We start from the raw sequence: 12,956 nt of genomic DNA, 5'->3' as shown, positions 1-12,956 counted from the left end.
AAAGCCCACCCCATGGCTCCACCCTGACAGGAAGTCAATACTCAATGGTATATTTTCTAAGGAGCATAGCCTCACCTGTCCCAAGTGATGATTCCTAAATTTGGAGCTCATCATGCAGCCCTGGCCAACTACAGATCCCAAATAGTGGAATTTCCTAGTCAAGGAATACATACTGTGACTGTTATTGCAGTACCCAGCCAGGAGCACCACCCCACATTAAAGTAAAGCCTGCACAGCCAATCAGAACCTGCAACAAGCTCTGCCTGCCTAGGGTAATCACCACCTGGTCCCTTCAAAATCACAGGCTAAAGTAAATAGTGAAGATCTAGTCCCCGACAGAAAACCAGATAAAGGAGGTTATCTCCTCAAATTCACAAACAGCAATGCAAGGACAGAAGAATTACAAAGAATTAGGTAATCATGATACCTCGAAAGAAACTAGCAAGGCTCCAATAATAGATTCTGTGGAAGTATAGATCTACGAAGAGCTATTAGTCACCTTTGCATTACTACAACAAAATACCCGAAGCAGCCAATTTATGAAGAGACAGGTTTATTTAGCTCATAGTTTTGAAGGTTCAAACTCCAAGATTGGGCAGCTACATTGGTTTGGCCTCTAGTGAGGGTGGCAGATGTCAGCACATCACGGCAGAAATGTGTAGAAGCAGTCATATCTTAAAACAGCACAAAGAAAGAGAGGACTGGGGTCCCACAGTCCTTTTTAAGGGAGTTTCCACAATGACATAAGGACCTCCCACAAGGTCTCATCTCTTAAAGGTCCATGGTACCTCCTAATACCTCTATCCTAGGGACCAAATTTTTAATGTGTGGACCCTTAGAGGACATTCAAACCACATCCAAATCATAGGAATAACTGACAAAAAAAAATAGATTAATCCTCTTAAAGAAGTTCAGTAAACCACTAGAATATATTCAATGAAATAAGAAAAACAACATACAAAAAAGCAAGCAATTTGACAAAGAAATAGAAACAAGAAAAAAGAACCAAAGAGAATTCCTAGAAATGAAGAATACAATGATAGAACTGAAAATTTCAATAGAAAACTTTTACAGTCAATTCAAGCAGAAGAATCAATGAACTGTAAAACAGAATATTTTACATTAACCAATCAGAGGAGCAAAAAAGCAAACAATAAGGAAAGAATACAGGAATTATAGGAAATTAACAGGAGACCACAAAGCTTCACATGATAGGAGCTGTAGAAGGTGAAGGGATGAGGAAACAGAAAGTACATGTAAAGAAATAATGGCTTCTGGAGATTAGTGCTCTATCTGAAGTATGATTGGCAAAGATTTTCTCCCACTCTGTAGGCTCTTTCTTCGCATTGCTGATAGTTTCCTTTGCTGAGAGAAAGCTTTTTAGTTTGAATCTATCCCAGTTATTAATTCTTGCTTTTATTTCTTGTGCTACGGGAGTCCTGTTAAGGAAGTCTGGTCCTAAGCCGACATGTTGAAGCTCTGGACCTACTTTTTCTTCTATAATATGCAAGGTCTCTGGTCTGATTCCGAGATCCTTAATCGATTTTGAGTTTAGTTTCATGCATGGTGAGAGATATGGGTTTAGTTTCATTCTGTTGCATATGGATTTCCAATTCTCCCAGCACCATTTGTTGAAGAGGCTACCTTTTCTCCATTGCATATTTTTGGCCCCTTTGTCTAGTGTGAGAAAATTGTATTTATTTGGGTTTGTGTCTGTGTCCTCTATTCTGTACCATTGATCCACCTTTCTATTTTGGTACCAATACCATGCCGTTTTTGTTACTATTGCTTTGTAGTAGAGTTGAAGATCTGGTATTGCGATACCCCCTGCTTCACTCTTTCTGCCAAGGATTGCTTTAGCTATTCTGGGTTTTTTATTCTTCCAGATGAATTTCATAATTGCTTGCTCTATTTCTGTAAGGTACATCATTGGGATTTTAATTGGAATTGCATTGAATCTGTATAGAACTTTAGGTAGTATGGCCATTTTGACAATATTAATTCTGCCTATCCAAGAACATGGGAGATCTTTCCATCTTCTAAGGTTTTCTTTAATTTCTTTCTTTAGTGTTCTGTAGTTCTCATTGTAGAGGTCTTTCACCTCTTTTGTGAGATTGATTCCCAAGTATTTTATTTTTTTTGAAGCTATTGTGAATGGGGTAGTTTTCCTAATTTCTCTTTCTGAAGATTCATCGCTTATGTATAAAAATGCTTTAGATTTATGTGCATTGATCTTATATCCCGCTACTTTACTGAATTCACTAATGAGATCTAAAAGTTTTCTGGTGGAATTTCCTGGTTCCTCTAAGTATACAATCATATCATCAGCAAATAGGGATAGTTTGAGTTCTTCTTTTCCTATTCGTATCCCTTTAATTTCTTTGGTCTGTCTAATTGCTCTGGCTAGAGTTTCAAGGACAATATTGAAAAGAAGTGCATGAAACTAAACTCAAAATGGATTAAGGATCTCGGAATCAGACCAGAGACCTTGCATCTTATAGAAGAAAAAGTAGGTCCAGAGCTTCAACATGTCGGATTAGGACCAGACTTCCTCAACAGGACTCCCATAGCACAAGAAATAAAAGCAAGAATTAATAACTGGGATAGATTCAAGCTAAAAAGCTTTCTCTCAGCAAAGGAAACTATCAGCAATGCAAAGAAAGAGTCTACAGAGTGGGAGAAAATCTTTGCCAATCATACTTCAGATAGAGCACTAATCTCCAGAATCTATAAAGAACTCAAAAAACTCTACACCAAGAATGCAAATAATCCAATCGACAAATGGACTAAGGAAATGAATAGACACTTCACAGAAGAAGATCTACAAGCAATCAACAAACATATGGAAAAATGTTCAACATTTCTAGTAATAGGAGAAATGCAAATCAAAACCACCCTAAGATTCCATCTCACCCCAATTAGAATGGGGATTATCAAGAATACAAGCAACAACAGGTGTTGGCGAGGATGTGGGGAGAAAGGTACACTCATACATTGCTGGTGGGGCTGCAAATTAGTGCAGCCACTCTGGAAAGCAGTGTGGAGACTCCTTAGAAAACTTGGAATGGAACTACCATTTGACCCAGCTATCCCACTCCTTGGCCTATACCCAAAGGACTTAAAATCAGCATATTACAGAGATACAGCCACATCAATGTTCATAGCTGCTCAGTTCACAATAGCCAGACTGTGGAACCAACCTAGATGTCCTTCAATTGATGAATGGATAAATAAAATGTGGTATATATATACAATGGAATATTACTCAGCCATAAAGAATGATAAAATTATGCCATTTGCAGGCAAATGGATGAAACTGGAGAATATCATGCTAAGTGAGATAAGCCAATCTCAAAAAACCAAAGGATGAATGATATCGCTAATAAGCGGATGATGACACATAATGGGGGGGAGGGGTTAGTGTTAGGGTTAGAGTTAGGGTTAGGGAGGGGGGCAAGAATGGAGGAAGGAAGGACTGTATAAAGGGAAAAGAGGGGTGGGAGGGGTGGGGGGGAAGGGAAAAAAATAACAGAATGAATCAAACAACATTACCCTATGTAAATTTATGATTACACAAATGATATGCCTTTACGCCATGTACAAACAGAGAAACAACATGTATCCCATTTGTTTACAATAAAAAAAAAGTGGGCCAAAAATAAAATAGTCTCACAAAAAGAAAAAAAAAATATATATATATATGTGTGTGTATACATATATATATATAATGATTACACACACACATACACACACACACACACACACACACACTTTCACACACTGATAGAGGTGGCTAAAATCATGGAGAGATAGGCATCACTTTCACTCACTTCATCTTACTACCAAAGCCTAAGGTACTCAAGTGTCAATATTTGCCATAAATCCTTTGGTAATTTAATAAAGGAGAAAATGAGCTTATTGTAAAAAAAAAAAAAAGAATTATCTCCTCTGAAAATTTCTTTGTAATACCCTTACCTGAATTAGATTTATTAAACACAGCACATTGCAAAAAAAAAAAAAAAAGAAAGAAATAATGGCTAAGACTTCACAAATCTGTGAGTAGATTCCAACATCCAGGTACAGGAAGCTCAGAGATCTCCAATTAAATTCAAGCCAAAGGAACATAATAATCAAACTATCAAAAATCAAAAATAAAGAAAAAATTCCGAGAATAGTAAGAGGTAAGAAACATAATGTATACAAAGAAGTGCCAAAACAGCTATCAGAATATTTATTAGCAGGCCAGCAGAGAGTGGTATGATATATTCAAAGAACTGAAAGAAAAAAATGCCAACCAAGACAGCAAAGCTGTCTTTAGGAAATGAGGGAGAGACAGGTGCAGTGGCACAGGCCTGTGATCCCAGCAGCTCAGGAGACTGAGACAAGGATCATAAATTCAAAGTCAGCCTCAGCAACTTCAAAACCAGTCTTAGCAACTTAGCAAGGTCCTAAATAAGTTAATGGGATCCTGTCTCAAAATTTAAAAATTGAAAAAAAGGGCTGCAGATGTAGCTCAGTGGTAAATTGCCTCAGGGTTCAATCCCCAGTATCAAAAAGAAAAAAAGAAGAAGAAATAGAAACTTCCCTAAGCAAAAGCTAAGGAAGTTCGTCACCACTAGAACTACCTTATAGGAATTTCTAAAGGAAGTTCTTTAAGCTGCAACAAAAGGCTGCTAATTGATAATACAAAACAAGAAAAACAACTCAATGGTATAAATGAAAAAGAGCCATATTCAGAATATTCTAGGACTCTAATGATGGTATATAAGGCAACTTTGACTCTATTACAAGGGTTAAAAGATAAAACTAATAACCACCATAGCTGAAATAAATTATCAAAGGGTACACATTATGAAATTCTGATATCAAAAACATGTTTGTGAATGGTGGAGAAAAACTGCAGAGTTGTGTGCAATCAATGTTAAATTACTATCAGCTTGACCTATTGTTAAGATATTCTGTCAGCCCCATGTTAAGCACAAAACAAAAATAGAAAGAATTCAAAGCATACCAGTACAGAAACAAACTGCAAAGGAAGACAGCAAGAGAGAAACAAGGTATTAAACAACCAGGAAACAACAAACAAAATGACATTAGTATGTATTGCCTATTAATAATGTAAGTGTATTAAATTCTCTAATAAAGACACAGAGCATCTGACTGGATTTTTTAAAGCTTTTATTAGTGTATTGTAGTTATACATAATATTTGGGTTCATGTTTACCTAATTATACATGTATGGAACTTGATTTGCTCCATTTCAGTCCCCAGTGCATTTTCTTACCCTCTCTTCCTCTCTCCCCCTAGTTACCCATCTTCTACTCAACTGGTCTTCATATTTATCTATTCATTCTTAAATGGTGCTTTATAGTTACATAAAGGTGGAATTCACTGTCGTATATTTATTCATACACATAGCATATTTTTGTCAAATTCATTCCATACTTCCTCTCCTTTCCCACCTTCCTCCCTTCCCCTCAGTCTCCTACTCCACTAGTCTTCCCTCTATTCTTATGATATCTGCTCTCCCCTTTATTTCCCTTGCTTTGTTCTAGTTTCCGCATATGAGAGAAAGCATTTGAGCCTTGATTTACTGAGTGGGGCTTATTTCCCTTAGCATGATTTTCTCCATTTCCATCAATTAACTGGCAAATGCCATAATTTCATTCTTCTTTATAGTTGAATAGAACTCCACTGCGTATATATACCACATTTTCTTAATCCATGTGCCTACTGAAGGGAACCTAGGCTGATTCCATATCTTGGGAGGAATTGTGCTGCTATGAACACTGATGTAGTTGTTCCACTACAGTATGCTGGTTTTAGTACTTTTGAATAAATACCAAGAAGTGAAATAGCTGGGTCATATGGTGGTTCCATATCTAGTTCTTTGAGGAATCTCCATTCTGCTTTCCACAGTGACTGTACTAATTTGTAGTCCCACAACAATGTATCAGTGTACCTTTTCCCCCACATCTTCACCAGCATTTATTATTGTATTCCTGATCACTGCTATTCTGATTGGCATAAGATGAAATCTTAGTGTAGTTTTGATTTGCATTTCCCCAATTGTTGGGAAAATTGAACATTTTTTCATACATTCATTGGTCATTTGTGTTTCTCCTTTTGAGAAGTGTCTGTTTAGTTCTTTTGTCCACTTATTGATTGGGTTTTTTTTGTATTAAACTTTTTGAGTTCTTTATATTCAGGATGTTAATCCCCTCTAAGAGGAACAGTTGGCAAAGAATTTCTCCCATTCTGTAGGCTCTCTCTTTGTGTTCTTACTCATTTCTTTGGCTGTGCAGAAGTTTTTTAATTTGATGCTATCCCACTAATCAATTCTTGGTTTTATTTCTTGAGCTTTAGGAGTCTTGTTAAAGAAGTCAGTGCCTGCATCAACATGTTGAAGTGTTGACTTTATGTTTCCTTCTAGAAGATGCAAAGTTTCTGGTCTAATTCCTAAGTCTTTGATTCACTTTATTTGACTTTTGTGCAGGATCAGAAATAGGGACCTAGTTTTGTAATTTTTTTAAACCCAACTTTTTGTTGTCTATATAAGATACTCCACTTTTAAGGGAATACCCATAGACTAAAAGTGAAAGAATGGAAAAAGATAGTCAATGTAAACAAAAATAAAACAGAAAGAAAGCAAGGATATCTATCACCATCAGATGACACAGACTTTAAGTCAAAAACTATAAAAAGACACAAAGATATTAAGTAACAACAAAGAAGGCAATCAATTAAGAGGATTAAAATATATTCACACAATAATGGAGCACCTAAATATATAAAACAAATATCAAAGGATCTGAAGGGAGAGAGAAAGTACAACAATGATAGAGTATTTCAATACCCCACTTTCTATGTTGGATAGATTAGCCAGACAGATAATAAGTAAACATTGAGTTTGAACAACACTTTCAACCAAATGGACCTAACAGACATAGGTAGAACATTTCATTCAACAGCAACAAAATACACATTCTTCTCAAATAAACTGAAACATTCTCAAGGATAGATTCACATGTTAAGGCACAAATAAGTCTTAGCAAATTTAAGAAGACTGAAATAATATCAAGTATTTTTCCCAGCCACAACAACATGAAACCAGATATCAATAACAGAAGGAATTTCAGAAAATTCACAAAACAGGGAAAGTTAAACTAACATACCTTTACCTAGACTAAGAAAGAAGACAGAAATAAATAAAATCAGAAATGTCAGAGAAGAAATTATAACTGTACCACAAAAATACAAATGATCATGAGACTATTATGAACATTATATGCCAACAAACTGGGTAACCCAAAAGAAATAGATAAATTCCTACACAATCTACCAAGATTGAATTATAAAGAAACTGAAAATCTGAATAGACCAATAATAAAGCAGATTTAATTTGTATTAGACAGTAGACCCTGATGACTTCACTTTTAAAACATTTTTCATTGGTCCTGAGGATTAAATCCAGTGGTGTTCTACCACTACATTGCTAATCCTTCTTTCTTTTTATTTTGAGAAGGGTCTTACCAAATTGCTTAGGTTGAACTTGAACTTGTGATCTTCCTGCTTCATACTCCCAAGACACTGAGAACATTATCAGCATGTGTCATCACACCCAGCTTCTACCAAACTTTTAAGGAACTAATACAAGTTCTTTTCAACCTCTTATATAAAATTGGGACCTATCTTACTCACACCATGTACAAAAACCAACTCAAGTTCGCAGGGAGGAACTTGCTACAACTGGCACCATGCCCTACCAATATCCAGCACTGACCCCGGAGCAGAAGGAGCTGTCTGACATCACTCACTGCATTGTGGCTCCAGGCAAGGGCATCCTGGCTGCAGATGAGTCCACAGGAAGCATTGCCAAGGGGCTGCAGTCCATTGGCACTGAGAACACGGAGGAGAATCGGCATTTCTACCGCCAGCTGCTGCTGACTGCAGAAGACAGTATGAATCCCTGCATTGGGGTGTCATCCTCTTCCATGAAACACTCTACCAGAAGGCAGATGATGGGCGCCCCTTCCCCCAAGTTATCAAATCCAAGGGTGGTGTTGTAGGCATCAAGATAGACAAGGGCATGGTGCCCCTGGCAGGAAAAAACGGCAAGACCACCATCCAAGGACTGGATGGGCTGTCTGAGCGCTGTGCCCAGTACAAGAAGGATGGAGCTGACTTTGCCAAGTGGCGTCGTGTAATGAAGATTGGGGAACATACCGCCTCAGTCCTTGCCATCCGCCTCAGTCCTTGCCATCATGGAAAATGCCAACGTTCTGGCCCATTATGCCAGCATCTGCCAGCAGAATGTCATCATTCCCATTGTACAGCCTGAGATCCTTCCTGATGGGGACCATGACTTGAAGTGCTGTCAGTATGTAACTGAGAAGGTTCTGGCTGCTGTCTACAAGGCTCTGAGTGACCACCACATTTACCTGGAAGGCACCTTACTGAAGCCCAACATGGTCACCCCAGGTCATGCTTACACCCAAAAGTATTCCCACGAGGAAAGTGCCATGGACAACTGTCACAGCTCTGCCTTGCACAGTGCCTCCTGCTGTCCCTGGAATCACCTTTCTGTCTGGAGGGCAGAGTGAGGAGGCATCTATCAATCTCAACACCATCGACAAGTGCCCCCCTGCTGAAGTCTTGGGCCCTGACCTTCTCCTATGGTTGGGCCTTGCAGGCCTCTGCTCTGAAGACCTGGGGCGGGAAGAAGGAAAATCTGAAGACTGCCCAGGAGGAGTATATCAAGAAAGCATTGGCCAACAGCCTCGCCTGTCAAGGCAAGCACACCCCAAGTGGTCAGGATGGGGCTGCAACCAGCGAGTCCCTCTTCGTCTCTAACTATGCCTACTAAGCTGAGGTGTTCTCAGGCTGCTGCCACAACACTCTAGGCCCCTGCCCACACTCACTTTTCAAGAGGGGCCACATCAGAGCTCCAGGCTCTTTCCCTTCACTCTTGCCTCCCTCATGATTTTGGTGTGTGGTGTTTGTGTGCACTAACTCCATCACCCCTTCCAACTCACTGCCAACAAACAACTATTTAAGTTGGGGGGGGGGGGGGATGGGGAAAACCAACTCAAAATAAAGACTCAAACATCAGACCTTAAGCTATTAAACTACAGAAGAAAACACAATAAAACTATATGACGTTGGACAATGATTTCTTAGATTTGGTCCCAAATTACCACAGAAATTACCATTGATCCAATAATTCTGCTTCTGCAAAAACACCAGAAAGAACTAAAGGAAGGATCTCAAAGAGATCCTTATACCCCTATGTTCACAGCAGCATTAGTCATAATAATATATATTTAAATATATATAGTGTTATGTATAGTATATAGTGGTATGGATAAAACTAAAAAAGAAAAGATCAACAAAACACCAAATAACCTAACTAAAATTGATCAAAGGACTTGAATAGACCTTTCTTCAAAGAATAGACACTTCTCCAAAGAAGATAAACAAATGACTAGTAAGCACGTGAAAAGAAACAACATCATTAACCATTAAGGAAATGCACACCTGAAGTACAATTAAATACCACCTCATACCCATTTGGGTGACTACTACTTAAAAAATAATGTTAGCAAGCATATGAAAATGGAACACTTTTGCACCACTGGTGGAAATGTAACATGGTATAGCTACTACAGAAAACTGTTTGCCAGTTCCTCAAAAATATTAAATGCAGAATTACTATTGATCAGCAATTCCATTTCTGGGCACATAAGTGAAAGAATTAAAAGCAGGATCTAAAAGATATTTATACACCTAGGTTCACAGCAGTATTAGCCACAATAACCACAACATGAAATAACACAAGTGTTCATCAATAAATAAATAGGTAAAATGTGGTATATATATTTATATACAATAGAACATTACTAATCCTTAAAAAAAGAAAGAAATTCTGAGATATGCTACAACATGGATGAACCGTGAAGATATTATAGTAAGTGAAATTAGCCAGTCACAAAAAGACAAATATGTATGATTTACACTGATACAAGATACTTAAAACTAGTCAAAATTATAGAGGCAAAGAGTAGAAGTGCTGGTGGCCAGATATGGGGGAGGGAAAATTGAGGAGTTAATGTTTAATAGATATAGAGTTCTAGTTTTATAAGATGAAAAGAATTCTAGAAATGGATGGTGGTGATTATTGTACAATATGAATTACTTAATGTCATTGCACTATATGCTTAAAAATGGTTAAGATGGTAAATTTCGTGTTATGTGTATTTTACCACAATACAAAATTGAAAAAATATAATTAGCACAAAATGAATATTAAACAAATTACAAGGCTCCATAGATTTCTTCCCCAAATATAAACATCAGAGTAAAAGAAAAAAATTATTTTAAGAACTTGCTACTTGCTTGTGAATTTAAGTTTTCTATTAAGACCTAGGTAAGGACCTGATAAAAGTACACGGTAATTGTTTCAAAGATGAGGGATTGTGATGTTCTGACCTTCCTCACCTTTGAAATAAATCTCCTTCATGTGAAGGCAAATTTCCTTCCTGAGTTTGGCCCCAAAACTAAATAGGGGTCTAGATGGTTTGGACTTCTAAACAAAACAAATGCCTCACTGAGAACGAGCTAAATGGATAGGAGTAACATCTGAAGGCTGTTAAACATTGATGGAGGGGAAACAAATTTTTCTCCCTTGATATTCTGAAACGTCCACCTAAATAGTTGTTAAATTATCAAGTCAAGACATCCATACTTTAGGCAACATAATAAAACAATCGGCTGAAGTGTAAACCCTTTGATTAAGGTCTGACTCCCCTTCAACCTTTGGTGTGGATGTCAGAAAAGAGCAGCTCTGGGGCACCCATTGTGCCTGTCGTCTGGAGAAGACTCTGAAGCTGAGAACCTCTTGAGAATTCTTGACTTTTCACTTAAGCACTCAAAATGACCGACACCGCCTGAGATGTTATGTGCAGGTTCAGTAAAAGTTCAATGAGTCGCCAGAAACTCACTCGCCATCAACAACAACAAAAAAATAAATAAATAAAATAAAACCAGAGGCTTTCGTCCTTCTGTCACTGTGTTAAGGCTAAGTGATTCTTTTGAAAAGGGTGAGAATCCACTTCACAGAGCTGCTTATTCCTCAATGCTCACAGAGAAACCCACCCTTACTTCTTGGGCCTTTGAAAGAAGCTCTGGAAAGGGCGGCAAGTCGGGCATCAACCCCAGAGTCTCTCCGGACTCCCAGAGCCAGGTAGTCTTGGTCGCTCACCTTCTCCGAGTTCAGGCCAAACGAGGAGCTCCAGTTTTTCAGGCCCTCCTTGAGCTCCATGATGTCCACCACGCCGTCCCCATTGCGGTCCAGGTCTTCGAAGAGGATCTGGTAGCGGAAGTAATCATCCTCACTCAGGCAGGCCGCCGTGGGCAGCACGAAGCCCCGCAGCCAGCGCAGCATGGCGGGTCCGGTGGCTGCCCGGACCCCTCCGCGGCCTCGCCCCGCCCCCCGGCTCCGCGCCACCTGCCGCCGCCTCCACGACGCCGGCCTGCTGCGGGCGGCGAATCCGCGCCGGGGCCGCGCCGCCTGCAACCGCCTGGCGGAGCCGCGGCGGTTCGGAGCTGCCTCGGGCCAGCGAGCCCGCGCCGGCCGTCCCCCGGGCGCCGCTGAGAAGACCCCCGCGGAACCTGGAGAGCGCCGCGGGTGGGACGCCGGGCCCAGGCCCCATGCGAGAGTCGTCCCGCCCCGGAAGTTGGAAGTGGACGCTCCCAAGGCTGCGGCAAGCGATTCCCAGAATGGTGGGCAGGGTAGCGGACGCCCAGCGAAGTTTGGGGAAGAAGAGCGCATTCCCCAGGTGGGACCTTGAAAGAACTCTTGGGAGATCTGCAATCTCCTGGCCCAAACTCAGTGCTTCAGCCAAGTGACTGTAACGAGAGGTGAGTAGCGCGGACCAGCACCTAAGGGTCTGGACCCCGCTGCCCCTCCCGCACAGGTCTGAAGACGAGAAAGGAGCCTGCACCCCTGTTCCTCTCCTCTGTTGGTGTTTTTCCTCTTCTTCACCTGACACTTCCTTCTTAAGACTACTGTCTCATTTCAGCCACCACCACCTGCCTTAGGCAACTTCCATATCCTTAAATCCAAAGGACACCGTAAAACCCTTGACTTCATTAATCCGGGTCCTTTATAGGCCCTGCTGACCGCACCCTGCACCCTGAAACACCTCCTCTGTCTTCTAGGACACCACACACCTCTGCCACTCCTCGACCTCTCTTAGCTCATTCTCAGGTTCCTTTGTGGGCCTGAGAGTTTCTAAAGTTGAGGCCCTTGAGAACTGTGGTAGAGGGGCTTGAGGGTTTGTGTAGAAAGCTGGTTCTGCAATGTTTCTCTGAATTTTGTGCTTTTGGTCTTCCTCACATCCTTAGAAAACTAGTGATACAGGGTAATGAGGATCCCAGACTAGTGCTTTTAAATGAATTTTTTTTCTTTAAAAAAATCTCAAATTTTAGACCATAGACTAAAAAGGTCACTTATTTCTTGAAATAACAGATGTATTTTTGACATTACTTATTTCATATATATCTTTTTTATACCAGACATTTTCCTAAATGCTGATGATATAAAAATAACATTGAACCTGCTCTCATAGAAGCCTACCATCTAGTGTACTATGGATTTGCTAACAATGAAATACAACTTAAGTGCTACTAATATAAATGTGACCAAGAACTGGGGGTGTAGCTTAAGTAGCATAGCACTTGCCTGGCATGCATGAGGCCTGGTTCCATCCCAACCATGCAAAAAGAAAGAAAAGATTAAAAAGTGACCAACTACCATAAAATACATATTAATTCATTTGAATAAGTTTAGAAATTAACAGTAGAATGGAAAGCTATTAATAAAGTTTTGGAAAATGTAAGTGCTGGATATTTATAATTATAAAAGAAGAGCTTTTTTTCTTAAAAAAGATAAATAA

General features: G+C 39.6%; 1 protein-coding gene and 1 pseudogene across 1 annotated transcript in view; one reads left to right on the top strand and one right to left on the bottom strand.

Annotated features, from left to right (window-relative positions):
- Window positions 1-11,458, bottom strand: part of LOC124991086 (calcium-binding mitochondrial carrier protein SCaMC-1-like) — a 52,979-nt gene extending 41,521 nt beyond the window's left edge. The window contains exon 1 of the mRNA XM_047561802.1: window positions 11,261-11,458. Within this exon, the coding sequence (XP_047417758.1) occupies window positions 11,261-11,443 (183 nt within the window). The 5' untranslated portion in view covers window positions 11,444-11,458. The remainder of the gene's footprint in view (window positions 1-11,260) is intronic.
- Window positions 7,758-8,866, top strand: LOC124991088 (fructose-bisphosphate aldolase A-like; annotated as a pseudogene).
- Window positions 11,459-12,956: the final 1,498 nt, after the last annotated feature.

The sequence above is a fragment of the Sciurus carolinensis genome, chromosome 1 (genome assembly GCF_902686445.1).
Source record: "Sciurus carolinensis chromosome 1, mSciCar1.2, whole genome shotgun sequence".
Taxonomy (NCBI): domain Eukaryota; kingdom Metazoa; phylum Chordata; class Mammalia; order Rodentia; family Sciuridae; genus Sciurus; species Sciurus carolinensis.
The sequence above is the reverse complement of the archived record's forward strand: the minus strand, read 5'-3'. Positions and strand labels throughout refer to the sequence as shown.